This window comes from Cynocephalus volans, chromosome 3 (assembly GCF_027409185.1).
Source record: "Cynocephalus volans isolate mCynVol1 chromosome 3, mCynVol1.pri, whole genome shotgun sequence".
In the NCBI taxonomy this organism is placed as follows: Eukaryota; Metazoa; Chordata; class Mammalia; order Dermoptera; family Cynocephalidae; genus Cynocephalus; species Cynocephalus volans.
Window position 1 is genome coordinate 60,126,546 of NC_084462.1, and position 27,313 is coordinate 60,153,858.

General features: G+C 46.4%; 2 protein-coding genes and 1 long non-coding RNA gene across 3 annotated transcripts in view; 2 read left to right on the forward strand and 1 right to left on the reverse strand.

Annotated features, from left to right (window-relative positions):
* Positions 1 to 4,285, forward strand: part of TMC3 (transmembrane channel like 3) — a 38,837-nt gene extending 34,552 nt beyond the window's left edge. The window contains exons 20-22 of the mRNA XM_063091781.1: positions 86 to 128; positions 1,606 to 1,861; positions 3,439 to 4,285. Coding sequence (XP_062947851.1) covers positions 86 to 128; positions 1,606 to 1,861; positions 3,439 to 4,285 — 1,146 coding nt within the window. The remainder of the gene's footprint in view (positions 1 to 85; positions 129 to 1,605; positions 1,862 to 3,438) is intronic.
* LOC134373761 (uncharacterized) lies at positions 4,115 to 10,722 on the reverse strand. The gene is made up of 3 exons (XR_010022993.1): positions 10,655 to 10,722; positions 9,975 to 10,096; positions 4,115 to 4,348 (listed from the first exon to the last, which is right to left on the reverse strand). It is a non-coding gene; the product is annotated as an uncharacterized LOC134373761 (long non-coding RNA).
* A 243-nt stretch (positions 10,723 to 10,965) lies between these two features.
* STARD5 (StAR related lipid transfer domain containing 5) lies at positions 10,966 to 24,382 on the forward strand. Its single transcript, XM_063091437.1, has 6 exons — positions 10,966 to 11,096; positions 11,718 to 11,767; positions 12,135 to 12,267; positions 16,802 to 16,919; positions 18,328 to 18,421; positions 23,087 to 24,382. The coding sequence occupies exons 1-6, from the start codon at positions 10,998 to 11,000 to the stop codon at positions 23,232 to 23,234; spliced, it is 642 nt and encodes a 213-aa protein (XP_062947507.1). The 5' UTR covers positions 10,966 to 10,997; the 3' UTR covers positions 23,235 to 24,382.
* Positions 24,383 to 27,313: the final 2,931 nt, after the last annotated feature.

Consider the following 27,313-nt stretch of genomic DNA (forward strand, 5'->3'; position numbering starts at 1 on the left):
ACATAAATCTTTTTTCCACAAGGACAGTATTTGTTACCGCTTCCCGTGAATTCCAAAACAAACATGATTATCATTTATATTTTAGGCCAGATCTGAAGATAAGAAAAAGGTCGCCCAAATGATGGAAGGTAAGTATAGAAAATGTACAGAGATCTGATGCTAAAGGTGGTGGGCATTTAAAGATACAGCACTTGAAGTAAGTAGGTAAGTTAAAGTGCACCTACCAGTAAGAATTCCTGATAACCTGTGGTTTTTCACATTTAACTAGGCATAATAAAACAAAACCTAGGAATGTAAATGTTGGTTTAAAACTTCAGTTTTTACAACATAACCAGGCCTATGAATAACCCTGAAACATGTGAAATCAGAAGGAAGTTTTGAGGTTGGAGAGAAAAAGCAGCACATTAATCTGGAGAAAACCCCTAAGAATATCTTTGTCTGGTTCACTTTTGTGTACTTCCCTGCAGTGGCCCACCTCTTCCTTGCAAGACCCCCTCCCAGGACTCTGCCCCAGGGTACAGCCTCCTTAGCTTCTGTCCTCTCTGTCCCATCCCCGCTAAGCAATGCGAGGTGGGCAGGCCCAACCACAAAAACAGGTGCCTGAGTAAGGAATCCAAACCCAATGACTCTCTAAGGACACACCTCTTCCCACGCTCTCCAGCAGCACCTGGACAAGCTCCTTCTCATCTAGGCTTATTGAGGGGCGGGGGCTGAAGAGCCACCCCAAAGAAAGAATGAAAGCATGAGGACCAAGAGTCTGGTCTGGCCCTGAGGGAGGAAAGTGGGCAGGTGCAGCTGGAGGGAAATGGGTCTGTCCCTCGGGACCACTCCCACTCTGAGCCAGGAAGCTCATCAGCACCTCAGCACCATCAGGATGGCACAGCCCACATGCTCCCTCAGATGATGAACGAGAATGGGACCCAAAGAAAGCTCTGCCTATGACTGACTCTCTTAGCTGTTTTAATACTGAGCTAATTGGAAGGGCCCTATTCCCCTCCAGGGAAATGCCTGAGTAAGTCATAAGGCTTTTCAGAGAGAAGCCTATAAATGACAATTACTATGGAAAGTGACTTGGCTCATGCTGTAAAATCTCACTGTAATTGTCAAGGACTATTGACTAATTAAACATAATTAAGTTTAGTTCAGGACACCTTCAAAAGCCAGGATCTACATAGACTTTCTCAGGATAACAGTACTATTGTCCAGTGTTCATTCTTCGGTGCAAACCCACCTCTTTTTTCAGAACGCTGTCAGAATTGTCTCCAAAAAAAAATCATAATTATTGTATAAGCTTTATTATATCCATTATATAGATAAAGAAACAGAGCCCCAAAGCTATTAAATAACCTGCTTTGCCTTGTGGGGGCATGAGATGGTGCACTGTACAGCCTCTGGGCTCATTTGATTTCTCCTACACCCCCATCTCCAACTCTCTGTGATAAAATGATCTGAATTGCAGGATGTTGGCTGCGCATGGGTGAGGTGTATTTGCAAGTGCACCCAATTGTCTGTAGACCTAACTGCTGGAAGTCATGAAACTCCTGCAGCTAAACTACCTGAATGTGTCAGAGCTGGCCTTCTCACAAGCCCTCTCTCTACCTGCAGCTCGAATCCAGACCCAGCAGGAGAGCACCAAGAGGCTTCCAAAAGACAGTGACCTCATCAGCCAGCGGTCCTCAGTGCACTCGGTGACACCCCAAAACAATGGCAATGTGGTCAATTTCGACTCACTGAGCAGTAAGAGTGGCAGGATAGAGACAGTCACCCAATCTGTACCCCAGAGTCCCAGGCCCGAGCACAGGGGTCTCAGCTCACCTCTTCCTGGCATCTCCAAATCCAGGCCAGAGCATGATACTAACAGGTGAGACTTAACTGCAGCACAGAAGGAAAACTGGCCTTTTGAATGTGATGCCAGCAATGGCCCAGAGGCCACAGAAGGTGCAGTAAAAGAGCTGTTGGGGATTTGGAGGCCTCAACAGTTTCAGGAGGCCAGGGCCACTAAATTCCAGTTCTGCCAGAAGCCCCTGGTGTCAGGAGACTGTGAAAGCTGGTACTGAGAAGAAGTGAAGGTGGTAGTTGGGTGAGGGGTGGGGGTGGTCAAAGTTTGTCAAACAGGATAAATTGTTCCTGTTAGGCTATCTGCCATAAAACCTGTAAGCAAACCTTTCTGCCAACCTAGTATATACATTTCCATAGCCTAAGAAAATAAGATGCCTTTTTAATTGATTATCTTTTATTTTTTTAGTTCCAGACTACCATATTATTGGCAAGATCTTCTATATTTTAGCTCCAGGCTGGTCAAGTTATTGGCAAGATCATATGCATTATATGAGGTCAACTGTTTCAGTCTTACTCACATATAAGAAAGCAGTAGCACCTGCTTCTCTTAATGGAGGTGGGACATCTGGAAAGATGAAGGGAATAGAACTGCATTGACCCAGACTCATATGGAGAGTTGTATTTGATCTGAATGTAACACAGTGAATGCAATATAGGTAAAATACAGGGTTTTTCATTTTTTGAATTTTGGCTTTTTAAAAAGTCAATGACTAAGTTAGCAAAGAACTTGAAATCTTGCCTATATGAGGCGTTGTCTTCATGTCTCTGTGGCGTCTTGACAGGGAAGAAGGATTCAAACACTCCTGGGGAGGCCATTCAGGGTCAAACCAGAGCCACTGGAGGGATTCAAGTCGTTATGAGGAAGAACTTTCTAAGATGTATAACTTCCCTTAGTAAAAAGAAAGAAAGAAACAATCACAACAATACATTAAGCTTTCAGAAAAAGAGAGAACAGAACTGTGGTTATTAGAGGTGGGAAAGAGGGGAGGGAAGGAGGGTTGGTGAGAAACTAGTTAAGGGTCACAAGGATTGATTACATTTTGTAAACATGACTATACTAATTATCCTGATTTGATCACCACATATTGTACATATGTAGTGCTATTCGATTCTGTACCCCACATATATATATATATATATAAAAAATCAATAAAAATAGAATAAAATGTAAAAAAAAAATAAATAAAAACAAATAAATAAATAAATGAGTAGAAACTCAAGAAAGTGCCCAAGAAGCTAGGCAGCTGCTTAGCAGAGATGAGGAGGAGCAGTGTTCCTGACATGTGGTCCCACTACGTGCTCCTCCACAAAAAGAGGGCTCCATAATGAAATATATTAGCAAAACCCCCCTTGCCCTGCACCCTCCATGGAGATTTGCAGTGCATATTGTATTAAGGGCTCTGAGAATTTCAGCAGTAAAGAAACCTGTTTAGGCCAGTTCCCCAAATGTTTTTCTGCACACAGTCCACAGAACCCATAACATTTTGGAAGCATGTTTGGTAAAAACGTGGAGGGGATCGCTGCCCTGGCTCACAGTGTACAGGTGCAGGGCTCTGAGACCACAAAGGCTGAGGATCCTAAACCACCTCTGTCTTACAGGTATCTACGCGGTCCATGTGCAAGCACAGGTAACCTTCACAAGACCAGATCCTGCACACCTGTGACTTTCACAAAGCACATCGAAGAAATTAACTCAGAACCTCTTTACCGAAAAGACTTTCAGCAAATCAGCCCTCCTCTTCATGGACGAGGGGTCCCGACCTTAGTGGCACGTGGTCGTAGACCCCACGCCCCAAGATATTATGTTGTTAATGAACGTGACTCTTACAAAAAAACCCAGCCAACTTTCTGGCCAGAAAGACATTTCCAGATAGATGCCCTCGGTGACATTGTGGAGTTGTACCCCAGAAACATGTGGCAATATGTGTCCCGGCTCCCCCAACAGCCTCGCTCTCCACAGCTGAGTGAGGAAGAGGAGGAGGAGGTAATGAGGAAAGACTTGATCAAACGCTCTTTCCCCCCTCATTCCCTGACAGACCTGCATCAGGCTCCTCACTTTTACATTGGTGAAAGGTCAGAAAGTCAGACCCTAGCTCCGGAGCACCGACGAAGGATGCACTACAAGTCTTGGAATGATGGTTTTGAGGGTCAACTTGACAGGCCCACGTATGTGCACAAAAAGTCACGGTCCCGGAATTTCCAATACCCACAGCACCCTCTGAAGCCCAGAACCAAGCCCAAGTTTGAACCGTCCCTCACAGAATCTGATTCCATGTCTGCAGCATCCAGTAGCGACCAGCAGAACAGCATCATTGACCAGCACCTGCAAGTCATCCGCAGCCGGGGCAAGTCCCCAAGGTCTGTGGGCCACCTCAGCAGGACAAAGGCCAAGTCGGGGCAGGAGCTGACCATGGATCTGAGTGGCCTGATTTGCTCAGATGTCTAAGCTTCCTCTGGTGTCCCATTCATAGAGATCAGGCCCCTGTTGGAGTGCTGAGCCTTTCTCCTTCTGGAAAGAGAGATGAATACATGTTGTGGGTGTTAGAGGCTGTGGGGCATATCCAGGCACGTCCATTGGCTGCTGGCTGGGGCCCTGAGACTCAGAGCTACAACTTCCTGTTCTACAGCAACTGCACACAAGTGGGTCAGTCCCATGCGTCTCCTGGTATGCAGCACACAGCACATCGGACCATCGTTTCAAGAAAACCTCAGTCTTTTGTCTCCATTCGGGGTGACCACAAATCAGACAAGCCAGACATCTCATTCCAGCTGCAGAAGCCTCACCTGAGCTGACTGTGCTTGTCCTTAATGATATGAGTCTGTATTTTAAAGCTCTCTTTCAACATGCAAATATCAGTCCTCCCTAATAAGCACCCAGAGGTTGGGTAGCTGCCTTTAAAGATTTCACAATGCTTAGTTTGTAGGAATAATCAGTTTAGTAATGATAAGAGTAACTAAAATTTATTAAGAGAAGATTTTACTTTGTATATCAGTCTGCATATCTGTATTAATTAGGACACGTAGACTGGAAATAATCCAAGGTTTATCCCTAAGGTTTATTGGTTCGTTTAACTGGGATGGATGGTAATCAAGCTGGCCTCAGGCTCATTCGGAGCCATCAAACATTTTCAGAAATATCTTTTCCCTTCTCTGCTCTATTTTTGTTGACCTCATTTTCTCCTACTGCCAACAGGCTTCCTCCATGTGGAGGAGTAATTCACAGTCACAGAAAATGCCAGGTTTACACCATCCAGCCATCCAGCCAATATGCCCAGAGGAAAGGAACAGGCCCCGAGACACTCCTAAGAAAGCTCGAGTGTTGCCAATACCGACCCAGGTTGAAAATATGTTAACTTTCAACGCACAGCACAGCTCACATGCATTCTGGCATTTACTATTGGGTTAAGTATTTAATTTAGAGGAATTTAAAATAGTCAAAGACTAGTGTGACAAGCACCTCCTTATGGAGGTGTACCCTCAGAGGATCAACGACTTGAAATTTTATTCCCATCTATCCATTTTGTTATTATTAATAATAAAGAAAACATTACAGATATAATCAAAGTCCACTCTCATCCCTACACTAAGTCTCATTATCCTCACACTACCAATAGTTTGGTGTACATCCATTTGGTTGATTATAGTTATATATGTTGTATGTGTGAATATATATGTATAAGCATCCATAAACAATATGTAAGTATATGTTACTTTAGTAAATGCTATTATACTACATGTATCATTGCAAATATTTATGTTTTTGAAGTGTATCAAAGAAATATATAGATCAAATCACTTATTATAACTGCTGCGTAGTATTTTATCATATGAATAAAATACATAATATTTATCCACTTTCTTATTGATAGACATTAAAATCATTTCCACTTTGCTATTAAAAACAACATTGCATTAAACATCTTTTAATGTCTTCTATTGCACACGTGCCAGTGTTTACTTTGAAGTGGATATTGGTCCTTCTAAAAGAGAAACTCCTAGCTCACAGGAGATGAACATGTTCAGTTTTACCAGCTGCTCCTTTATTAGTCTTCCAGAGTCCAGACCCCTGTGCACACTCCGTCTGCAGCAGTTGAGAGGTCCGTTTTTCTTACAGCTTCACCAATGCCTGCTATTGTCACACTACATAATTTTCACCAGTCTGATGAAAAAAATTATGCCAAATTATTTTAGTTAATTTGCATTTTTATTGTTAGCATTTTTCCCTAAGTTGATTGGCCATTTGCATTTTCTCTTCTGTGAATTGATTGCCTATTCAATGCCTTTGCTCATTTTTCCACTGACAGTAGCCATCATCGTAGTGAACAGGCTCCCATAAAACTCCTGACAAAAGCACCCAGTGCTAAACAGTCATCCCCCTCCATTCCCTGAACTCTAGCCCTTTTCTAAATTGCAGCAACAGAAAGCTACAAACCTACACTGTCAAAATGCCTTTGCACTATTGATTTGTATTTCAGTAATGATCCATGGGGGTGGAGGTGTGTTTTTCTGCCCTTAGGTCAAACTCTTACAGAGGACCTTATCTACAGTATTATTAAAAATCTCTCCTAAAAACACCTACGTTATAAACTCCTCTCAAATCTCAGAGATCAGAACAATTATACCCATCAAATAAAAAAAGTGAATTCCTCTTGATAAGAATAGTCTGGTAAATATTTTAGTAACCTGAGGATGCTTCCCTTGGTCATTCCTTATGTTTCAGAATTCATGAAAGCCAGCAAATTCAGAGAAAAGTTTACTGCATGTCTCTAAAAGACTAAATTCCCTAACCTAAGGTAGTATTTTCTGGCTACTGTTTGAGTGCGTGTGTGTTCCTTCTTTTTAGGGTTTGCATGTTTTTGTTTTCTTTTGTCTTTGCACATTTCATAATAAACACTGTGTAACCTTACAGGAAACACGGTACAGTAAATCATATAGTAACATGTGGCCTTTGAAAATGGAAACTGGGTGTTTGCTACAGCTCTGCCACTTACTAGCTGTGTAGCCTTGATACCCTGTGATCCTCATTTTCTTAATCTGCAAAATGGGGATAGTAGTCTATATACCTCATCGTGCTGTAGTACTGTTGTAAGGGTTAAATGGCATGATACAGGTAAACTGCTTAGGACAGGACCAGGACTGGTGGCTGGCAAATAGTACCTGCTGAGTAAAAAATTAGCTGCTGCTAAGTGAACAATAAAATGCTTACATATGTAGATTCACATAGCACCGGCCTGAGCTAACTCAGTAAATATACATGCAATTCTTCATCAGTATCTAAGTAGAAAACAGGTACTCCATTCAGGGGCTTTTAAGATTGGAGCACTTGGACCCTTGGGGCCATCTTCTCTGTGGTCTGCTAGTGGTTTGGGTTAGAAACTGCTGCGTTCCACCCCCCCCCCCCGCCCCACATACCTATTTAAAATTCAACTAGGTCTTCACTAAGGACAACTGGGTGACTTAGAGGCATGAGCAAATTGTGGAAAAGGCTCTGATCAATAGAATCTACAGAGCTCAGTCATTCCTCCCTCCCCCTCAGGTCTGGGCTGCAGCCTCAAGCAGACTGCAAAACAGACCACTGCCCAGGCCCCTGTGACAGCTGTGTGGGCAGTTACACCCTCCCTCTGTTCTAGCCAGCTACTCACCCTGCCCTGTGCCCGCCTCCAGTGGCAAAACAGAGCAGTGGCCTGCTCCAAGCTGCCCTGACCTCACCAGTCTCCTGCTGCTACTTGGCCACAAGACTCAAGGACAAATAGTTTGCTTCTCCAAATATTTTGTATACTCAGGACTTTGCTGGAGCAAAGATGAAAGACTCTTATAGTTCTTAAAAAAATTTTAAAACCTATGCTCCATGCTCTATTTTGGTAAGGGTGGTAATCTCTTGAATGTTTGATGTTTAACAAAAGTCACTTTCTACAGCAAGACTTACTTTTCCTCAGCTTTGTTTTCATAGTGTTTTATGCCCAAACAAAATTCTAATAGGCCCCAGCCTGAGAGGGTCCCAGGCTAGAGCTTTATAGACATTAAAAATTAAACTTTTTCATGAGGCTTTTTTTTTTTAAATTAAAAAAGTCCTACATGTTACTAAGCAAAGTAATTAAACAGTACATAATGATATGAAATGAAAAGTAAATATCATTTGGCATTACTTACTACAGTTAACATTTTATTCCATACCTTTCCAGAAGTGAATGTTCTAAACATATACATACACTGGTACTTCAAAAAGTTCATGGAAAGATTCATATAATTTTTTAATTCCATTTATCCACTAACATTTTGAAGTACCCTTATATATAAACATATATAATGTACATATATAATTATAAACATAAAATATACAAGCATGTCTCTAGTTATTTCTCTTTCCCACTCAAGATATTTACATTTATATATATATATTGGATATTGTATACAAATGTTTACTGTATGCCAAGCACCATTCTAATTGTTACTCATTTATTAAATCATTTGACCCACTCATTTACCCTGCGAGTTAGTTCTATTATTTTTCTTATTTTCCAAATGAGGATGTTAAGGTCTGAAATGGTCAACTACTTGCCAAGGTCACCGTGAGTCAGGAAGCTAGACAGAGACAAGAGCAGGAAAAGGAGAAACTGGTTATTTGCAAATGGGACAAACCAGTTCCCGGAGCAGGCCTGCACATGCACAGAAGCGACCCCAGAAGAGACAAAGACAATTCCAGACAGGGAGCCCCCCACCATCTTGGGTGCCATTCGGTTAGACCAATGAGTTCCTACCAGCTAGGGTGCCAATCTCTTTAACCAATACTACAGAGATTACATTCGGGGCTCAACCAATGACCAAATGGCACAAATCCAGCTAAGAGGACTTAAAACTCCAGGAATGTAGCCGGAGGGGCTCTTGAGCACTTTTCTCTCGCTTGAGCCCACTTCATTTTCTCCGGAATGGACTCTTCCCTCTTCCTTTGCTAAATAGAACTATTTTTCCTCTTCATTTCTGGTGTGTCTTGTCCAATCCCTTGTTCGAGATACCAAGAACCTGGATCTAGCCAGTGAGATCTGGAATTTTCCTGTAACAACGGCTGGTAAGTGGTACCACTGGGATTTGAACCAAGGCAATCTGACTTGAGCATGGGCTTTCTTGTCCACAATGCTGTTGCCCTGCAATGTTGCCCTTCAAAGATATCAATGGATATCTTTCCTTGTTGGTACCCATCTAAAACATTTTACTGGGAGAAGGTAAAAACTTAAACATTTAGTTAAGTTTTAAAACACCATTCATTTCCTTTATAGAAAGTAGATAGCTCTTGGTTAGAATAAGAGTCTTCTCATATCAACTCATTGCCAGACTCAGCCTGTGCCTGGACTCTATTGAGCATTTCCCGTCTGCTCCAGCCCCACCATCCTGCATTTGTGTTACATTATTTTAATGGCTACATAATATTCCACTCAATGGATAACCTGTAACTTCGCTTAATACATTAACAAATAGGTTGCTTCCAGCTGCAAGATCAATCTTCTACATCTTTGTGCAGGTGGAGTTGCTGAGCCAAAAACAAGTGAAGTAAAAGTTTAATATATTTTGCTATTTTGTTCCCAGAAGCTTGTATACATTTATACACTTATCCATATAGTGCATAAGAACAACTATTTTTTCATACCCTCACCAACTTGAGGTATTAACAATCCGCTTCACGTTTGTCCATCAGAGAGGTGAAAAAGCATCTCCTTGTTTTAATGTGTGATTCCCTAACTATGAGTGAGGTTCTGCCTCTTTACGAGTCATGTTAATTTATTTTTCCAAAGTATCTGTTCATGTGTGATGCCTTCCACTCATTTATTGGGCTGTCTGAAAATTTCTCAATGATTTGTAAAAGGACTTTGTACAATAAGAAACTTATTCTTAGTTAAAACATGTTCCAATTTTTTCTCAGATTATTATCTCACTTTTTATGATACCTTGATGTGATTAATTTTTAAAATGTGATTAACTGATACGTCTTTTCTTTTGTGTGGTTCCTAGGATACTCACATGCCTGACTTCACCTGCCCTTTACAATGGCATGGGGAGACCTTTATGATCCCACTTACTATCCCATTTCACATTGGAGCAAACTGAGGCACAAGGAATAGTGGGTGAAACTGGGTCTTGACCTTGAGCGTCCTAATTTCCCATCCAGGTCTTTTTCATGGCCTGGCAGCCAATCACATCTTCCAAAAAGGGCTTTCAAGTCTTCATTTTGCTGACACCACTCTTCCAAACATTTATTTCAACCCTTTAAAGGAAAACAATGAACACACACACAAAAGAAAGAAAACATAAACAGACCTCGGTGCTGACCTTTTCGAATATTTATTGGTTAGAGCACTCAATCGAGGCTGCCCTTGCCACTCACACGGGGGCCGGGGGTGGGGGGCTGGGACGCACGCAAGCCCTGCAGCTCCAGGCCACCTAGTCGCAGAGAACTCCGGGGGCCTCTCCCGGATGTCAGCTCATCGCACCGTCTCCTGGACATCTCCACTTACAGGCTCCAACTAAATATGTCCAGAACTGAACCCCGCATCTTCCCCTTCAAGCCTAGCTCTTCCCCATCTCAACGAAGCCACCTTTGGCCAAGCCTCCCCCTCCAGCCTCCACAGACCTCTGCATTCTACCTCCTAAACACGCGGGGCTGGCTCCTCCTCTCCCCACCCCGTCTGCCCACCTCCCCCACCCCCTCGGCCCGGCCACCCAGCTCTCCCTCCTCAGTGGCGTTCCTTCCCCACCCCGCAGCGGCTGGCCGACAGCCTCTGTGCACTGAGGGCACAGGTCCACCCTTCTTACGCAAACCTACGACACTGTCCGTGATCGGGCCCGGCCCACCAGGTCCACACCGCTGGCCGTCTCGGAGGCCCGGCGCTCCAGGGCCCCTCCCAGCGCCGGACAGGCGCGGGGCGGAGACGACAGGACCGTGCAGGGCGCGCCCAGTGCCCGCCCAGGTGGTGACGCTCCCTGCCGAGCCGGGCCCGGCCCTCTCCGGCCCTGCCAACCTCAGAGCGGGGCGGGACCCGTCTGCCGGCCCGGGCCAACCCGGGGGCGGGGGCGGGGGCGGGGCGAGAGGGGCTCGGGCTTTCCCGGCCGGCCCCGCCACCGCACAGGGCGCGGGCGACCCCACAGCCACGCGCGGTCCCGGCGCAATGGAGCCGGCGCTGGCTGCTCAGATCAGCGAGGCGGTGGCCGAGAAGGTGCTCCAGTACCGGCGGGACACGTCAAGCTGGAAGATCTGCCGAGAAGGCGTGAGTGAGGAGTTGGGCGGGAAGGGGTCGCGGAGACTTTGCTTCCTGGGCCCCGGGTCCCAGAAGACCCCAGGCTCCTCCTCTTCCGGCTGTTTTCTGCACCCCAATCCCCCGGAGCTGGATTGAGAGGGATTCCATCGGGGGTTGTTTCCTTTAAAAGTATTGGGCCTGTTGTGCTCACAGTGCCCCCAGGAGGTAAGTATCTGTTCCTTTCATTGAGGGACTGTCCCAAGGTCACCTGGCTGATAAATGATGGTTAGGATTGGAACCCGAAACAGCAGGCTCCAAAGCCTTTACTCATAGCGTGAGCCCCTCTCTGTCTTTCCCAGAGGGTGGCATGACACTTCTGATTGTTAACAAATAGCCCTGAATTGCTCAAGGAAACAAAGTGCATGGTGTCATTTAGGGTGATTTGAAAACCACCACAGCTCATTCTGCTGCTGGGGCAGCTTTGTCCAGGACTAGTCCCAGCTCGGCCTTATAGGTTGGGTGACTGTGGAGATTCACATCTCCTGAGGTCTCTGACGCCTCTTCGTTAGAACAGGGATTTGAGTGATGTGTCAGGTGATCTCCCAGAGCCCTTCTAGCTCTAAAATTCTACGATTCTATGCCTTTTGACAGAATGGAGTTTCAGTTTCCTGGAGGCCATCTGTGGAGTTTCCAGGGAACCTGTAAGTGCACGCGTTGTTCAAAGCTTGTCAGAGATGCCGCACCCTTCCTGATGTCTCTATGGGTTTGCTTCCTGAAAGATTCCAATCAACCCTAACAGCCTGTGATCAACTCGCCAATTATCTTCCAGAAAAGCATTAACTTCTGTTTTTAATTAAAACATTTCCAGCAAACTGTATTCTTGACAAAGCTTACTGTCCATTTCTGCAGGCCTGAGGGGAGGTGGGCTAGTAAATTTCAGCCCTTTCTCTGCAAGCCTGTCCTAAAGAGTGATGACAGACATGGCATGGTCCACCCTCTAGTCCTTAGATATAATCCCAAGATAAACAAGTTTGATGCCTTCGGGTCAAATTCCTTCTTGTACTCCAGGTACCGAGGAGAAGGCATTGTCTGTGGCACACCAGAGGAAGTGTGGGAATGTGTAAAGCCGGCTGCTGGGGGCCTGCGAGAGAAGTGGGATGAGAATGTGACCAGCTTTGAAATTATCCAAAGCATCACTGACGTAAGTTTTTCCAAGCATGTTATCCCTAGACAGTGTCTGGGCCCTGCTACGGTAACCTGACCCCATCCCCTCTGGGGTCCGTGACACCTTTGGCAAGGGGGAGGTGCCCTGCAAACAGGCTGCCCACTGCTTGCAACACTGGAGCCCAGGCTTGGCCCGGTTACAGGTACTCAGAGAGGCAGATTGCCAAGAGAGTATAGCAGCAGCTGATGAAGAAGTGCAGAGTGAACCTGGGTTCTAAGGATCTGAGGGGGGACCTGGATTTGGACCATCAGCTCTAATTTGAAATGTTGCCCCTTGACAGAGCCACGATAATGAATTGAGAGTGCCCTGGCAGAGGAGTCAGGATTCTCTGCCCGCCTTGGGGCTGTGCCAAGTGGCAGCTTCTGGATTACAGTTTCTCCATGAGTAAAATGTGTGTCGTCCAGACGGGTGCTGTCTGGTAGAGCTTTCTGCAAGTGATGGAAGTGTTCTATAACTGTGTTATTCAATGTGGTAGCCACTAGCCTTCTGTGGCCACAAAGCATTTGAAGCTTCCTAGGTTAAGGAAATGAATTGTTAATCTTATTTAATTTTATTTAATCGAAATGTAAATTGAAATAGCTACATGGAGTTAGTAGCTACCATATTAAATGAGCCTGCCTCGGGGTCTTTTGAGCTTTAATATCCCACCTCCTTTTGATACAGAAGTTCAGAATCTCATAGCCAAAACTAATAAGGAAGTTGCTTTGGGGAAATGTTGACCTGTTCAATTTGAATGGTGTCTTGATTTTGACATCTGTGGACTGGCACCCTCTTAGGTGTTTACACAGATGGTGCAACCTCAGGTAGTGGTTCTAGACTGTGAATCTGTAGGAGCCAGGTATTCTCAGCCTTGGCCAAGAATTCACATTTCAGTTCATTATCACAGGAGTTTATGTTAGTGTTTCCTGAAGGGTGGAGCACATATTCTTGGGGTACACAAGGTGATTTTAGGTCCTTATAAGTCAAGGCTGAAATTAAGTCACTTAGTAAGAAGGTTGCCCTGTTTCAATTCTTTAATCTCTCTGATAACTTGAAGAGGAGAGTCTTGATTAGGTGCTAATGTGCCTTTGACACCTGTTTAACACTTGCTGATCTCCTTTGTAACAACATAGATGGCTGGCCTCAGGCTCAGAGTTAGAATTAGAATCTAATACTTCCTTGTGTATGTATTTTGCAGTCACCTTTAATTTATACAAGTGATAATTCTTTCCATTTCCAATAGTTAAATAGCTTCATTTTAAAACCAACTTAGCTAACTTTTAAAAAGCAAGGACATTTAAAGAAAAATATTAATTGAATAATAGGATAAGTGATACCAGAGATAGCAAAAAAAAAAGAAAAAAGAAAAGAAGGTAATAGTATGCAAATAATTATGCACAAATGATTGAAGTTGAGGAAACACAGGTTAGTACTCTTTAAAGCATAATACACATCTAATAACGCAAGGACTTCTTGAAGGTAAAAGTGGCTGCGTCTTTTTAGCCTGTTTGCACGTCTTTGTCTCGATAAGTGACTGGTGGGACATGAGAGAGAATGAAAGGCCTAGGAAGTTATAGGGTGATACCTGAGCTGCTGTAATAATGATAAGTGCTGTCGGTTGAGTCGTTTATACTGTGCTGCAAGTGCAGAGCACTTCACCTGAGACACTGGGGGAAGGGAAAAGTTTGACAGAGGTGAAGGCATGTACTCAAGTTCACACAGCTATCACGGGGCAGAGCGGGAGTTAAGAGCTGGCTGGTGACTCCAGATCTCCGGACTCACACCACCAGGTGCCACCTCCCAGAGGAGCCACAGAACCTCTTTCTAACCCCCTGCCTTCACCTAGCTCCAGTTCTGGGTCCCAGTGACCTGATCCCTCAGAGGCCCACGATGTTTTTCTCATTACTACTTTGTAATCACCTCACTTTCCCCAGGTTGCCAGGCCCACAGATTGCTGGGTGTCACCTGTGCCGCATTCTACTTCAGCGCAAGTTGCTCTGGCCTTCTCAGTCAGCTTGCCAGTGGGGCTGGGTGGGTGATGCTGGCAGGGTCCTCCTTCTCTTCTGGATACCCTGGTTTGTCCCTGGGGGGAACATACCTGCTCCCTTGTGTGGGGCTCCTACACCAGGCCACACGGGACCTTCAATCCCTGGCACCCAATTCCCTGAAGACTGGGCCAGTATCAGCCCAAAGCAACCCCATATAGCCTGTCTGACCCCAGTTAGTCCTCTGGTATAAGGGTCTTCAGACTTGGCATACCTCCAACAGATTTTTGAGTAATTTTGCCTCATCCCCACATAACTAGTTGATGTCTAACATTTAGTTAACAGCAAAATTTTCATAAGTTGCAAAGTATATCATTTTTGACATGGAATAAATCTGTCAATTTTGAACAAAGCAATGACATCATTGTTTCAGATGTATCTAAATTACATATGGATTTGTATTTACTGTCATTTAAAAAATACATGAACAAAGTTTTTTAAATAGTCAGAAATTATATATAATTCTTTTCCTTGAACTCAGATTTCCATTCCATGTGGCCCACTGAATTTTATCCAAATATAATACTTCCTTATTCTTAAAAGTCATCTCGTATCATAAATATGCGTATAAATTGAAATTATTTTTTTAAAAATCATGTATTTCCTGTGACCATTAGGCTCTAATTGTTAAAAAAAAAAATTGGATTGAGGCATGATTGTAATTTATTAGAATAACATGATTATATTACAAATTTTGATTTTACAGCTATTAAACACAAAAAGTAAAATATTTTGCATCTCTGTATGAGATGAATAGGAGCTCTTTTTCCTAATGAATTAATGTGTCCATGAAAAGATAGGACTTCCTGCTAGAAAGATACAGCCTTTGATAGACATTAACTGCAAAAAGGAGGGAAAGCACAGGCTGCTGGAGAGCTCAGGTTTACAAAAAAGCAGTGAAGCGACCAAAGAGTGGCAGCTCTTGATCATTTAGCGAAACAGTGAAAAAGCAGAGAAAGGGCCCTTTTTTTGCAGATTGGCATTTCTCAGCATGATTTTGACAAATCTGAAATATTCTAATTGTAAAATAGGAAAGTGATAGATAAATGGATGGACAGATGGATAGGAGAGTGGGACACAGAAGCATGCCATGCCTATTTTGCAATTGTGACACATGCTTCTACCTTCAGTATTTCTCACCAATGCCTTTCATTTCAGCCTCCAGACACTATCCCTCAGGAATGATGTGATTATCAGGGATGGAAGCAGTATGGCTATTTTAAAAAATTTTTTATTTTATTTTTTACCATTTCTGCCATTCCTACTACAAGATATCAGAATTCAGAAATGGCAAAACTGCCTTCTTTCTAAGAAAGGGAAAAACGTGAAATTCTAATACCGGTGTTTAGGGAGTGCATTGATTAAATATTGCAATCAGCATTCCGAATTGTCCCTTTGGCACCCTGTGGGATTTTACACCATGGGACAATTCTGGGTGGGTGGGGGTATGCTATATTTTTTTTCAAGTGAAAAAGGAGACCCAGCATGCAGGAGCAGCCTGCTCCCAGGCAGGTCATTTTAGGAAGGAAGACACTTTAGGAGGAGTCATCTGGAAATTGATCCCCAGTGCACCCATGGAAAGGGCCAAGTGCCTCCAGGAAGTGCAAGTCTCCTTGAAGACTAATTCCCTGAGGCTAAAGGTGTCCCTGCTGAAAGGTTTCTCAGCAAGACGTAGCATTCCAATTCTTAATACCAGAGGGGGAAGCCAAAGAGGGAGAGACTTTTGTCAGTCCCCTCTTGCCTGCCCCCAAACTGTAACCCCAAGACTGTTCATCCACAGGCCTGGCCTGTACTTCTCCATTGTGACCGTGAGAGAGCCTGGGCCCTGCTGTCCTGCAGAATGGGGCTAGTGCAATAAAGCACAGGGCGGGTTTGGGGTGTCTTGTTTTACAAAGTGGGAGAATGGACTGCTGGGATATTCTGAGATTGGGTGAGGGTCAAGGTGCTCCCTCCCAGGGCCTGGACTAGGGGGAAACCAGAGAGCTTCCCTGGGAAACAGTATTTCAGGAAGCTGATCAAGTGCAGGGTCAACCTTAGAAAGGAATGGCCTCTCTTATCTCTTCCTGATCCTGGCCCTGTTTAAATCCCATCTCCACCATGAGCATTGTGCTAAATTTCTTAATCTCTCCAAGCCTCAGTGTCCTCACCTGTCAAATGGGCTAATTCTCAGGGTTATGAGGGAAACCTGAGAGCTTTGTCTGGCCAGGCTCTTACTCTTATAATCTTTTGTGAGACATAACCTCAGCATGGCCCAGTCGGGAGCTTCACAGCCATAGGCAGCCTGTGTCACAGCCCTAGATTTTACAAGCTGGGTATATTTCAGTGACACCTGGCACTTCCAGGGAAGACTTGCTCTGGACACTTCAGTTCACAGTGCCAATGCCACTGTCAATGCCAGTCCCGTTTCCCAGATCCTCTAGGGTGGGATGGGGTGGGGAGAAGATGTCTGGCCATCAAACATAGTGAGCCCCCCTTTGCTTTGGCAGACACTGTGCGTAAGCAGAACCTCTACCCCCTCAGCCACCATGAGGCTCATTTCTCCCAGAGATTTTGTGGACTTGGTGCTAGTCAAGAGATATGAGGATGGGACCATCAGTTCCAATGGTGAGTGATGGCTGGGGGCCTGCCAGTCCTTTCTGGCACTCTGGACTCTCTCCTCCACACCCCTCAGTTCCTTGGGGGAAGCTGAGCAGCTGGAAATCACCAGAGAACTCACACTCGGGTTCCTTTTCTCTGTGCGTCCTCATCTCTTCATATTTGAGGGGATTCTGTGCCGTGAGGGTCTGAGGTGGGAGAGCATGCCAGTAATTTTATTTTTAAGTCACAGATTTTGTGACCACCCCTTTTTATTCCTGCTGAGGCCCATGCAGTACTTGTGTGGGTTACAGTTGCACATCACAGAAAACCTCAGTGTGCAGTGGTTCACTGAAGCCATGGGGTAAGGACACTGTCCACTCCCCTCCTGCCTAGTGAGCCACAGAGCTCCTGCCACCACACAGCCCCTGTCATTCCTGTTCACCTTCCACGTGGGGGAAATGCTAGACACATCCACGTCGGTGTTGGCTGAGATTTGAGAGGGGCACTTTCCTCCTCCCACCCCTGAACCTTGCATTCTGGAATGTTCTCTCCTTTAATATTCTGGCAGGCTTGGGGAAGCTGTGTGCAAGAGTGTGTGCATGAATGTGTATGAGTGAGTGCATGCTTGCATGAGTGTGCGTGCGAGTATGTATTTATGTCTGTGCATGTGAGCATGTGTGTGTGTGTGCACATGCATGTTTGTGCATGTGAGTATGTGCCCGTGTGGGTGCATGTGAGCATGTGTGTATGTGTGCATGTGTGAGTGTGTGCGTGCAAATGTGAGCTGAGTGCATTAATCCGTTTTTGTTGCTTATAACAAAGTACGTGGAACTGAGTAATTTATAAAGAAAACAAAATTTATTGCTTACAGTTTCAGAGGCTAGGAAGCCCAAAGTCCAGGGAGCTCATCTGGTGAGTCTTCTTTGGTAGTGGCTTTACAGCAGTGCGGGGGTCTCACATGGCAGAAAATGGCAGAGCAGAGAGAGCAAGAGAAAGAGTAACCTCCTCACGCACTCTCCTTTTAAAGCCCTCAGAACCACGCCCCTGACCATTCATTCCTGCACGGTCCTACAGTCTAATCACCTCTTCTAATCACACCCCTGACCACTATTATTAATCCATTCACTAAGGCATGTCCTACTGTCTAATCACCTTTCAATTACCATAATAGGACTTCCCACCTTCAGCAGTTACAGTAGGGGTTAAGTTTGGGGGGACATTCAACCCAAAGCACTGAGTGTGCGAGTGTGATACATGTGTGAGAGTGTACGGCGTGGTGGAGTGGGGGTAGGAAGGAGCTCGAGGTCAAATAGCAGGAGCCCCTTGCTAACTCCCCGGCTCCAGGTGGCTGGGTCTGCATGCTCTGTGGCACTTCCATGGTGGTGGCCCGACTGTTTGAAGTTGTAGCTCACTGACCACCTGCACTGTTTTCCAGCTACCCATGTGGAACATCCATTATGTCCCCCGAAGCCAGGTTTTGTGAGAGGATTTAACCATCCTTGCGGCTGCTTCTGTGAACCTCTGCCAGGGTAAGGATAATTTCCTGGACTGAGTACATGTCTCAGTCCTAACTGTGGCTTCAGTGTGGACGTTCTGTGAAAATGGGCACTTTGACTGTGATTCGCAGTAATAAAATGCCTTACAGCTCTTTAGGCCTTGATGTTACAAAACACTGTCATATAGACATCAGTGACATAATATGGAAAAGACATGTGGGAAAGAGTTGTGGGGAGGCATTATTCTTATTAGTTTTGATGCGGGAAATCCTCCCTCCAGGATTTCCTACCTCAACAATAATAACATAAGGCAGGGTAGGTAAATGTCACACTCCTATTTAGCAGATGAGCAAACTGAGGTTCTGGGAGGTTAAGTGATGTGTCCAGGGCCAAAGGCTAGGAGGTTGGCAGTGCAGGGTCTGAGCTCCAAGTCTTTTCTTCCGTGATCTCTGAGAACTATCCACATGCCTGGAGTGGCCTCGAGAATAGCTGTCCCCACCCCACATTCCACATAGTGATTGTCTCTCCTCAGCAAGGAACAGGAAGGAGCTCAGGGGCTAAAGGCAATTCTGAGACCACACTGTGAGTCAGCCTCAGAATTGAGCTCAGGAAACCTCTGTCCTCGTTTTCCCACAGGCCATGGTTAGATTTTTGCCAGGAGCCTCCTGTATAATGAATTACCTGAAGGTCACTAGTTTATTTTGGGAACCACCCAGTTGGCAGTGCAAGAATTTGTACCTGCGGGTGTGTCCTGGTGATCCCTGCAGCCCCTACAGACAGCAGGAGGGGAAGGGTTTGCGCTGTCACCATGCAGACCCAGGAGGCAGGCCTTGGTGCTGCAGGGTTTTATTGAAAGCCCAGTCCCAGTACCTCTGTGTAAAGTTCTTGGCTAAGCTGGCTTTTCAAAAATCACATAAAAGACTTTTCTTAAATGTAACAAAGTTTTGAGTTTGAAAATAGCCTAGCTGTGCTCCAACACACACACACACACACACACACACACACACACAGCCCTGCACTCAGTTTTAGTCCCCCTGAGGACACACACACACACACACACACACACACACACACACACAGCCCTGCACTCAGTTTTAGTCCCCCTGAGGACACACACACACACACACACACACACACACACACACACACACACACACACAGCCCTGCACTCAGTTTTAGTCCCCCTGAGGACACACACACACACACACACACACCTGCTTTTAGTCCCCCCGAGACCTAGGTGCCCCAGACCCACTGGTTTGGGCTGAGGCACTAAACCACTGCCTTGTTTCCTTGTCCTTCCCACCTGCCCACCTGGCATGTCAAGACCCACCTTTTGATGATGCCAGGTCTGACAGAGCAATTTTCATAATAAGAGGCAGAGCCATTTCTCCTAAGGGGCTGAATTCCATGGCTGTCTTTTTTCGGGCAAAATGTACAATATGACAAGTACTATCCTGCCTCATGCCAGGTAGCAAAAGTGACTGCACGGGTTTTGCAGGTGGGGTGGTTGGGGTTCCATAAAACCCAGCTAGTGTGGAGGTTGTAACTCAAGCATTGACTCTCCCACCTCCTATCCAATTGACTAGAAACATTTTGTCTTCTCAGTAAAGCTTTCTGCTGGAGTCTGCCACATGCACAATTGTTCTCCTGAGACTGTGGATTTGAAACCTGTGGCAATGATTATTCCCTTATCATTCTATGAACATAGGTGTGTTCTAGATACTATGGATTCAGTGGACAATAATAGTTCTAATAACAGCAGCAGCAAACACGTATAGAGCACTACCATGTATCAGGTACTATGCTAAGCATTTTATGTAAATTAACTCATTTTTATTCTTACACCAGCCCTAAGGCACTGTTAATATCCTCACTTTTAGATAAGGACACTGGGTCACAGAGAGGTAAGTAACTTACCCAAGATCACACAGCCAGGAAGTGATAGAGCCACAGTTTAAACCCAGCTGGCTCCAAAATCTGCACTCGTCACCCAGATATCGACCTCTTAAAACAGAGTGTCTGCCCTTTTGCAGCTAAGAGTCCAGCAGGGCAGGGGAGACAGACAAAACACAAACGCAGGTAATTGTATCAGATGTACACACCACTGATTACCAGGTGTTCAGAGCTTCGGAGAAAACTAAAGCCAGGTAAATATGCTGAGGAAGGGTGGGAGTGGGTCATCTAGGGGTCTCCCTGATATGGCATTTGAGCAAAACACAGACACAGGGAGCCTTGCGCATGTCAGTGGGGGAAGCGTTCCTGGCGGAGGGGTGAGCAGGTGCGAAGTCCTGGAGGCAGGAGCAGGTGTGGGCATCGAGGGAACAGTGTGGAGGGAGGCCATTGCGCTGGGTCAGAGTGACAGCAAGGGGACAGGCTAAGAAATTGGTCAGTGAGGTAGCAGGGGCCACACCCTGTTGGGAGCTTTCCTCTGGATAAAATAGGAAGCCATCGGAGAGTTTTGAGCAGGCATCTAGAGTGGAAGAGGCCTTGAGTAACAGCCAGGTGCGCAACAAGAGGTGAGGCCATGGCTGGGCCAGAGATGGCGGTGACTGAGCTAGGAGTGGCTGAGTGTGGAGGAGAGGTGTTTTTGGTGGAGGCAGTGTGACATCACTTATAGTGTGCTCACTCCGTGCCCACAAAGTATGCTAAGTGCTCCCCACGTACCCTCATGTTAAATCCTCAAGGCTAGCATAGTGGATGCTGGTGTCCCGGCCTTCGCTGTGAGGAGAGTGGCGACCATCAACTCCTCTGAGCCCCATTCTGCCTGTTCTGTTGATGTCACTTGATGGTGTATGTGCAAGAGCCACTGCTGACACGGCCGCTCCGTAACGTGACGAGTTTGCCTTCCCATGTGGCCCCTCGTGTGTTTTGCACCCCACAAAGCCCAGTGCTCACCTGGAGGGAAACTTGGCCACTGAGTCACATTTCTCACTTACCTGCTCGTTTCCAAACCAAGGAGGACATTGCTGAGTGAGGACAAGGGCCCGAGTCAGCCCCGTGGGAGGAGTAGAGGGAAGACAGCTGGCCCCAGAAAAGGTGGAACTGGCGGGGGGTGCTGAGTGAGGAAGGGGGTGTCTGGACGATGCCGCGGCTTTGAAACGTAAGGAAGTCCCTGCCCCCTGCAGTGCACCCTCCAGAGAAGCAAAGCATGAGCAGAGGAGAAGAGTCACAGCACAGAGTAGCACGTGCTACCCCTCATTGATCATCTGCTGACTCCTCCCCCTCTCTGGGCCTCAGTTGCCCTGTCTGCACAGCTGAGGGAGCAGGGTTCTAAAGAGTCTCTGATTTCAAGCCCTTTACCTGTGTGACGTCAGGAAATATCTGATGGGCAGGTGCAGTGCTACCTGGGGTTCCTGATGAGGCTCTGAGCTGTTGAAGCTTCGTTCAAATATAGTGATAAATGGTCTCCATAAAGTCCCTGCCTTTGTTGTTCTGGCCATTGAGAAGTTTGTGATAGTGAAGTCCCCTCTGTATCCCTACCCAGTTGTGTCCCCTCTTCTGTTCTGTGTGCTCCTTGCTGAATCTGATTCTGGCTGGTGGTGTCACCTCCTTATTGCCCTGAGCATCAGATCATCATGTTTACAGCCCAGGAAGGCAACTGAATTGCTTAAGTCACATAGCAGGTCAGTGGCAGGACATGCTGCCTTCAGACTTCCAGCCCAGGGTCCATGCCATGGACCCTGCCCCTCCTTCTCTCTGGACTTCTGAGTCCCCTGGCCAAAGTCCCTTCACACATACCCAAGTTATTTGTCAGTAATCTAAACAGCAGTTCTTAAATTTTTTAGTCTAAGTCTCCATTATACCCCAAATACAGCTGAGGGCCTCAAAGGGCTTTTGTTCATGTGGGTTATAGCTATCATTAGTTAATGTATTTGCAACTAAAAGTGGAAAATTTAAAAATATTTTAACATAATATTAATAAATGTATTACATGGTAACATAACACATTGTTTATGAGAAATAACTATATGAGGACCATCCAAGAAATTCATGGAAAGATTCGTATTATCTTTCTCAATTCTTTCTTTCCATGAACTTTTTCAAGTGCCCTTGTATTTTTTCAAACAAAAAAGTTGGTGAAAAAGAGTGGCAATTTTTTACATGTTTGTAAATCTCTTCAATGTCAGGCTTAATAGAAGCGCCTGTCTGCTGCCACGTTCAGTCTGTTGCAGTATCACACATTGCGTAGCCTCTCGAAAACCCCGTATGTCCATGAGAGCAGAAGTGAGAAGGGACAATCGCATCTTATTGTTGTTACGAAAATAGCATTGACCTTGCAGATGCCTCAAAAGGGTCTCAGGAACCTCCAAGAGTTCCCAGACTGTTCTGAGAACTACTGCCCTAAATAGGTGGAGGACAGCATCTGTTTTTGTCCCTCCCAGGGCCCAACACAGAGTGAGTTCTCCTAAAGTGGTTGCTGAATAAATCCGGGAACAGGGACATGCCTTCTTGGGCTGGAAGTAGGGACTCCTCCCTGCCTGGAGGCCTGCAGGGGCTGTGGAGTGCATCCATGAAGGACAGGTTTCCCTTCTGAAAATACGCCCGTCCAGAGAGGACCCCTGGGTGGTGACCCCAGCCAGGGACTTGGTGCAATCACTGTGTAATTGGCGAGGCCATTTCTCCTCGCCTGTCCTGGTGCTTGTCCCAGTGTCTCTGCTGCAGACACATAACATAGCTCTTCCATTGCTTTCACAGGGAGCCCAACAAGACCAACCTGGTCACCTTCTTCCAGACCGATCTCAGTGGTTACCTGCCACAGAACGTGGTGGACTCCTTCTTCCCCCGCAGCATGGCCAAGTTTTATACCAACCTTCAGGAGGCAGTGAAGAAATTCCATAACTGATGCTATCACTTGTTGGCAAAGAACTTCCAGGACTCATTGAGTTGTTGGGATACCAGAGAGCCTGGGAGAACCCAAAGGCCTATATTCACTCTTCGGGACAAGCTAGTGTGCAGCCCGTCTCGGAGAGCACCAGCCAGAGGCAGCAGCCCACCCCTCCTGCCTCCTTTTCCACTCAGGGTCAGCATGGGAGGATCCGTTCATGTGCTCCAAACTCTGTCTGCCTGTCATCCCAACACACCTCTGCTAGCAGGGAGGACCCAGACCTCCGGCCACCAGGCTGGGACTCGGCCTGGGCACCGTGTGATGCATTGCAGTCCAAAGCTGTTGTGTGCCAGTTATTATCAGAGACCGTGTCTCCCTCTTTGTCACAAAGAATCATCATTGAGACTAAAAATCAGGCCCTGCTGCCTTTTTAGCCTCTAGAGCCCTCTCAGACCTGTGCTGCAGACCCCCAAATATATTTTTCTGATCTAGAACCCCACGTATGTTTAACACTGCACAAGATTTCCCCCCTTAAAAAGATGACAACTTAGAAAATGAAGGTGTAGAAGAGGGATAGCAATAAGGAAAAATACTTTCAATCCTCCTTTTGTTGTATCTTCCATTTGAATCAGTCGGTTTTCTCTCCTTATCCCCTCTGTAAGTTAACTTTCATGTCCCTGGTGAAAGAGGCACTTTGAGTCTGTAGCCTGTGGGTGAGTTCTCTTTGGAAGTGACTCTAAACTGAGCAAGCTGCTCATGTCTACAGTAGAACTCTGGAGAAGAGAGTCTTCTTTCCCTTGGGCATTCCTTTCCCTGTCCTCTGTTACAGAGGCCGTGGCAGGTGTTCTCTGGCCCCCAGGCTCTGGGCAGGCCAGCTGCCAGCAGGAAGGATGGAAGAGCAGGCCACCTTCTAGCAGCCCTGGCCGGAACCCCCGCTCTGGATTCTGCTGCAAGACTGCACAACCCTCAGGGGCCTGCCCACCCCAGCACATCATCAGAACCAGGGAGTCAGCCTTGCCACCTGGAAGGGGCCTCAGCAGCCACATGACTTCTTTTCCCTCCCTTTAATCAGGGCTACACAAGCCAGAGAGGGGTCCTGTAACATTCCCTAGCACAGCAACCTCATCTGTGCTCTCACCGCCTTGTAGGAAAGATCCCTTGCATGTCTGACCAGAATGCCTGCATGCTGCCATTCAGGTTACTATTGATTGTGCAGGATATTTCCACAGAGCCCTTGGCCTTTGTTCCTCCAAGTGGAAAACACTGCCCTTGGGTCATAGTAACTTGCTTTCCCACCTTTGAGTCCTGGAGTGACTGTCTCCTCCATGTGCCAAGATATGAGCAGCTTCAAAACATGAAAGCTCAGTGTCCAGGGGACAGAAAGCTCCCTCTTTCTGTGTTCTAATGTAACTACAGGCCCCACAATCATGCCAGGAATATCATTCTGTTAACTCCCTTTTCTCATCGAGAAATCTTCACTGGACTCTTGACTTTACTTAGAATGTATTCACTCATGCAGTAAGTACTTAGTGGGTTCCTACTCTGCCAAGCACCATTCTATATTGACTCCTCATGAGCTGGTCTCCCAGGTCCAGCCAACTCTGTGTACATCGGCCAAGGAAAACCTTTGTGCCTGTTCCCCTAAGGTCCAGACTCAGGAAGATGGTGGTCCTACCAAGATGGGTCCCCTTGTGCAGCTCTGTCTCCCTGGCTGAAGGCTGGCCAACCGAGACATGTCTCTCTTGGCCCACAGGACGGACTGTGCCTACACTTCTCCCATGCATGACTGCTGGCGTCGGCTTAAACTGGTTTGAGCCCTGGACAAGGAGCCAGAAAATGTGTCCGGTCTAAGCCCCGCCACTTAACATTGTGCTCTCGAACAGACGCTTAACATCTCTGCTTTGACTTCTTGTCTTTAAAAGAAAATATGGATGCATGGATGCCAATCCCAGTTCAGCCTGCTTCTGGAGCGTCAACACAAGTGAGATAATATATTACATATTGTGTATGAACATGAAAATGCTGGGCAGAGCAAAGAACTAGAGCTGCCCAGGAGAGGCCCTGCATGGGCTCCTTTTCCTGGATAGTTAAGTTGGATCCACAACTGTTAGCTGGATGTTTGCAGTGTTTGAGGATGACCGGAAACATAGTTTTCAAAGGCATCTTTTTCCGTGCCTTCGTGTCAGCTCTGAAGAAGTCGGCCGAGGAAAGCTAAACCTCAGAAGTAAACCCAGCATCCTGGAGCTCAAATGGATGGGCTTTTGTTTAGGAGTCTTGCTGATTCCTAATCTGAAGACCTCCTTGGCCTAGGGACCTGGGCAGTAGTTGTGTCCTCAGCAGCCCTGTCTCAGATGATGGGGGAGGAGAGAATCTTCTAAAACAGACTAGGGACAGGAGGAAGTCCTGGGAGGGCCATGGGCTCACCCATGTCTGAACCCTAGTCCTCAGACAACCCCTTCCCCCCACAGACGCCTGCCACTCACTTGCTTTGCTTGGTCTCTGAAGAAGTCTCTCAGTGTCCCAGGCCCATGGGACATCCTTGTCCAAGCTCCAAACTCCAAACTCATCCCTGTAGCTACCTTCCAATATTGATGGAAACCCACTTTCTCTTTGCCCACGTTGCCCCAGATCTGCCGTTTGGCTGCTTGATAAGACTCAAAACAATTGCCTGATTATAGGAAATGTCACTGTGTGCACAGATGGTGAGGTTGTGTGGGCAAAGAATGTGCCCTCTGTGTCTGGTGGCCTCTTTGCCCAGCCCTGGGCAGGCGCGCAGTGAGTTCCCAGTGGGTGTTGCATTGAGTCACAGCTGTCATTGTTATTCCTTTTCATCTTCAGTGCTTCTATTATATCCCAAAAGCAGGTGCAAATGGCATCTCAAAGATCTTGTCCACTTGATTGTCTCTGCTTGACAAGATTCAGAGTGTGGCAAACAAGGCAACCTGCAGGACACAAACTACTCCCCCCCCCCCCAACCCTCAGCTCGGTGTCGTGTGCAGTGAACGCACCGGCCATCCCTATATAAGATCCGAACCTGCGGCCTCAGCGCTACCAGCACCACTCTCCTGAGTGAGCCACGGGGCCAGCCCAGGACACAAACTACTCCAAGCCTTTTCTTTCTCAGGATAAACAGAACCATGGGCTGATATCCACTGTGATGAAACCACCAATGGGGTTTATGTAAAGATTAGGACCCTGGCTGGGTTTTCTAAGAGTCCACTGCTGGGAATAGATTCTTAGCTTCCTATAAACCCCGGAGAAGCTACCTGATAACATTAACATGGTCCCACTAATACTGGCCTGAGAATAACTGCTTTTTGTGTCTCATCTGTGGTCCTTGCCAGGTCTTCCTCTACATCCTTACTTCACAGGAGCAGGGCCTGAGGAGGGGCTGATCCTCGTGCCCAGGCCTGGTCAAGTGATGCTGGTTTTTGCTAATCCAAACTCAAATTGCCTCGTCCTGAGCTTGGCAAATAGGCATTAAGAGATTACCAAACCAAATATCCCTTTGGTCAGACACCTGGAGGTGTTTTCTCCACAATGCTCTGCCCTTAAAAGCATCTTGGCCTGTTAGTCTCTACCAAATCAGGCAAAAGGACTCAGTCTTTGCCTCATCCCTTACCTGCTGGACAAGCCATTTACTGTCCCCAAGTCTTGGTGCCCTCATCAATACATGGGCACAGTACCATGTGCTGTAGAAGCTGCTATGATTACTAGAGACAGCATCCGTGTAATGCCCAGCACAGCACTGGGCATGTGGTGGGTGAGTGGTAGCAATCTCCATCTTTTCTGCCCTCTGATGTTCACGCTGGTTCCTTCTGTTGGCACACCCGGCCACACTTTGAGTTTCACCTGAAGTCCTCTTTGCTTATTGGCTTGACTACCTGGTAGGATCACTTCTCCAGCCCAGCTAAAAATGATTTTGCAAGTGTTTCATGTGACAAATTGTGTTTTCAAAAAATGGCCCCAGTAAGATTTATTTCCCCTGCCCTTACTCCCAGGTGGGTTTGTGCCAGCTCTAACTGATCGAGCACAGCAGAAGTGATGTGTATGACTTCCGAGGCACAAAAAGGATGTAGCTTCTACCTGGCTCTTGC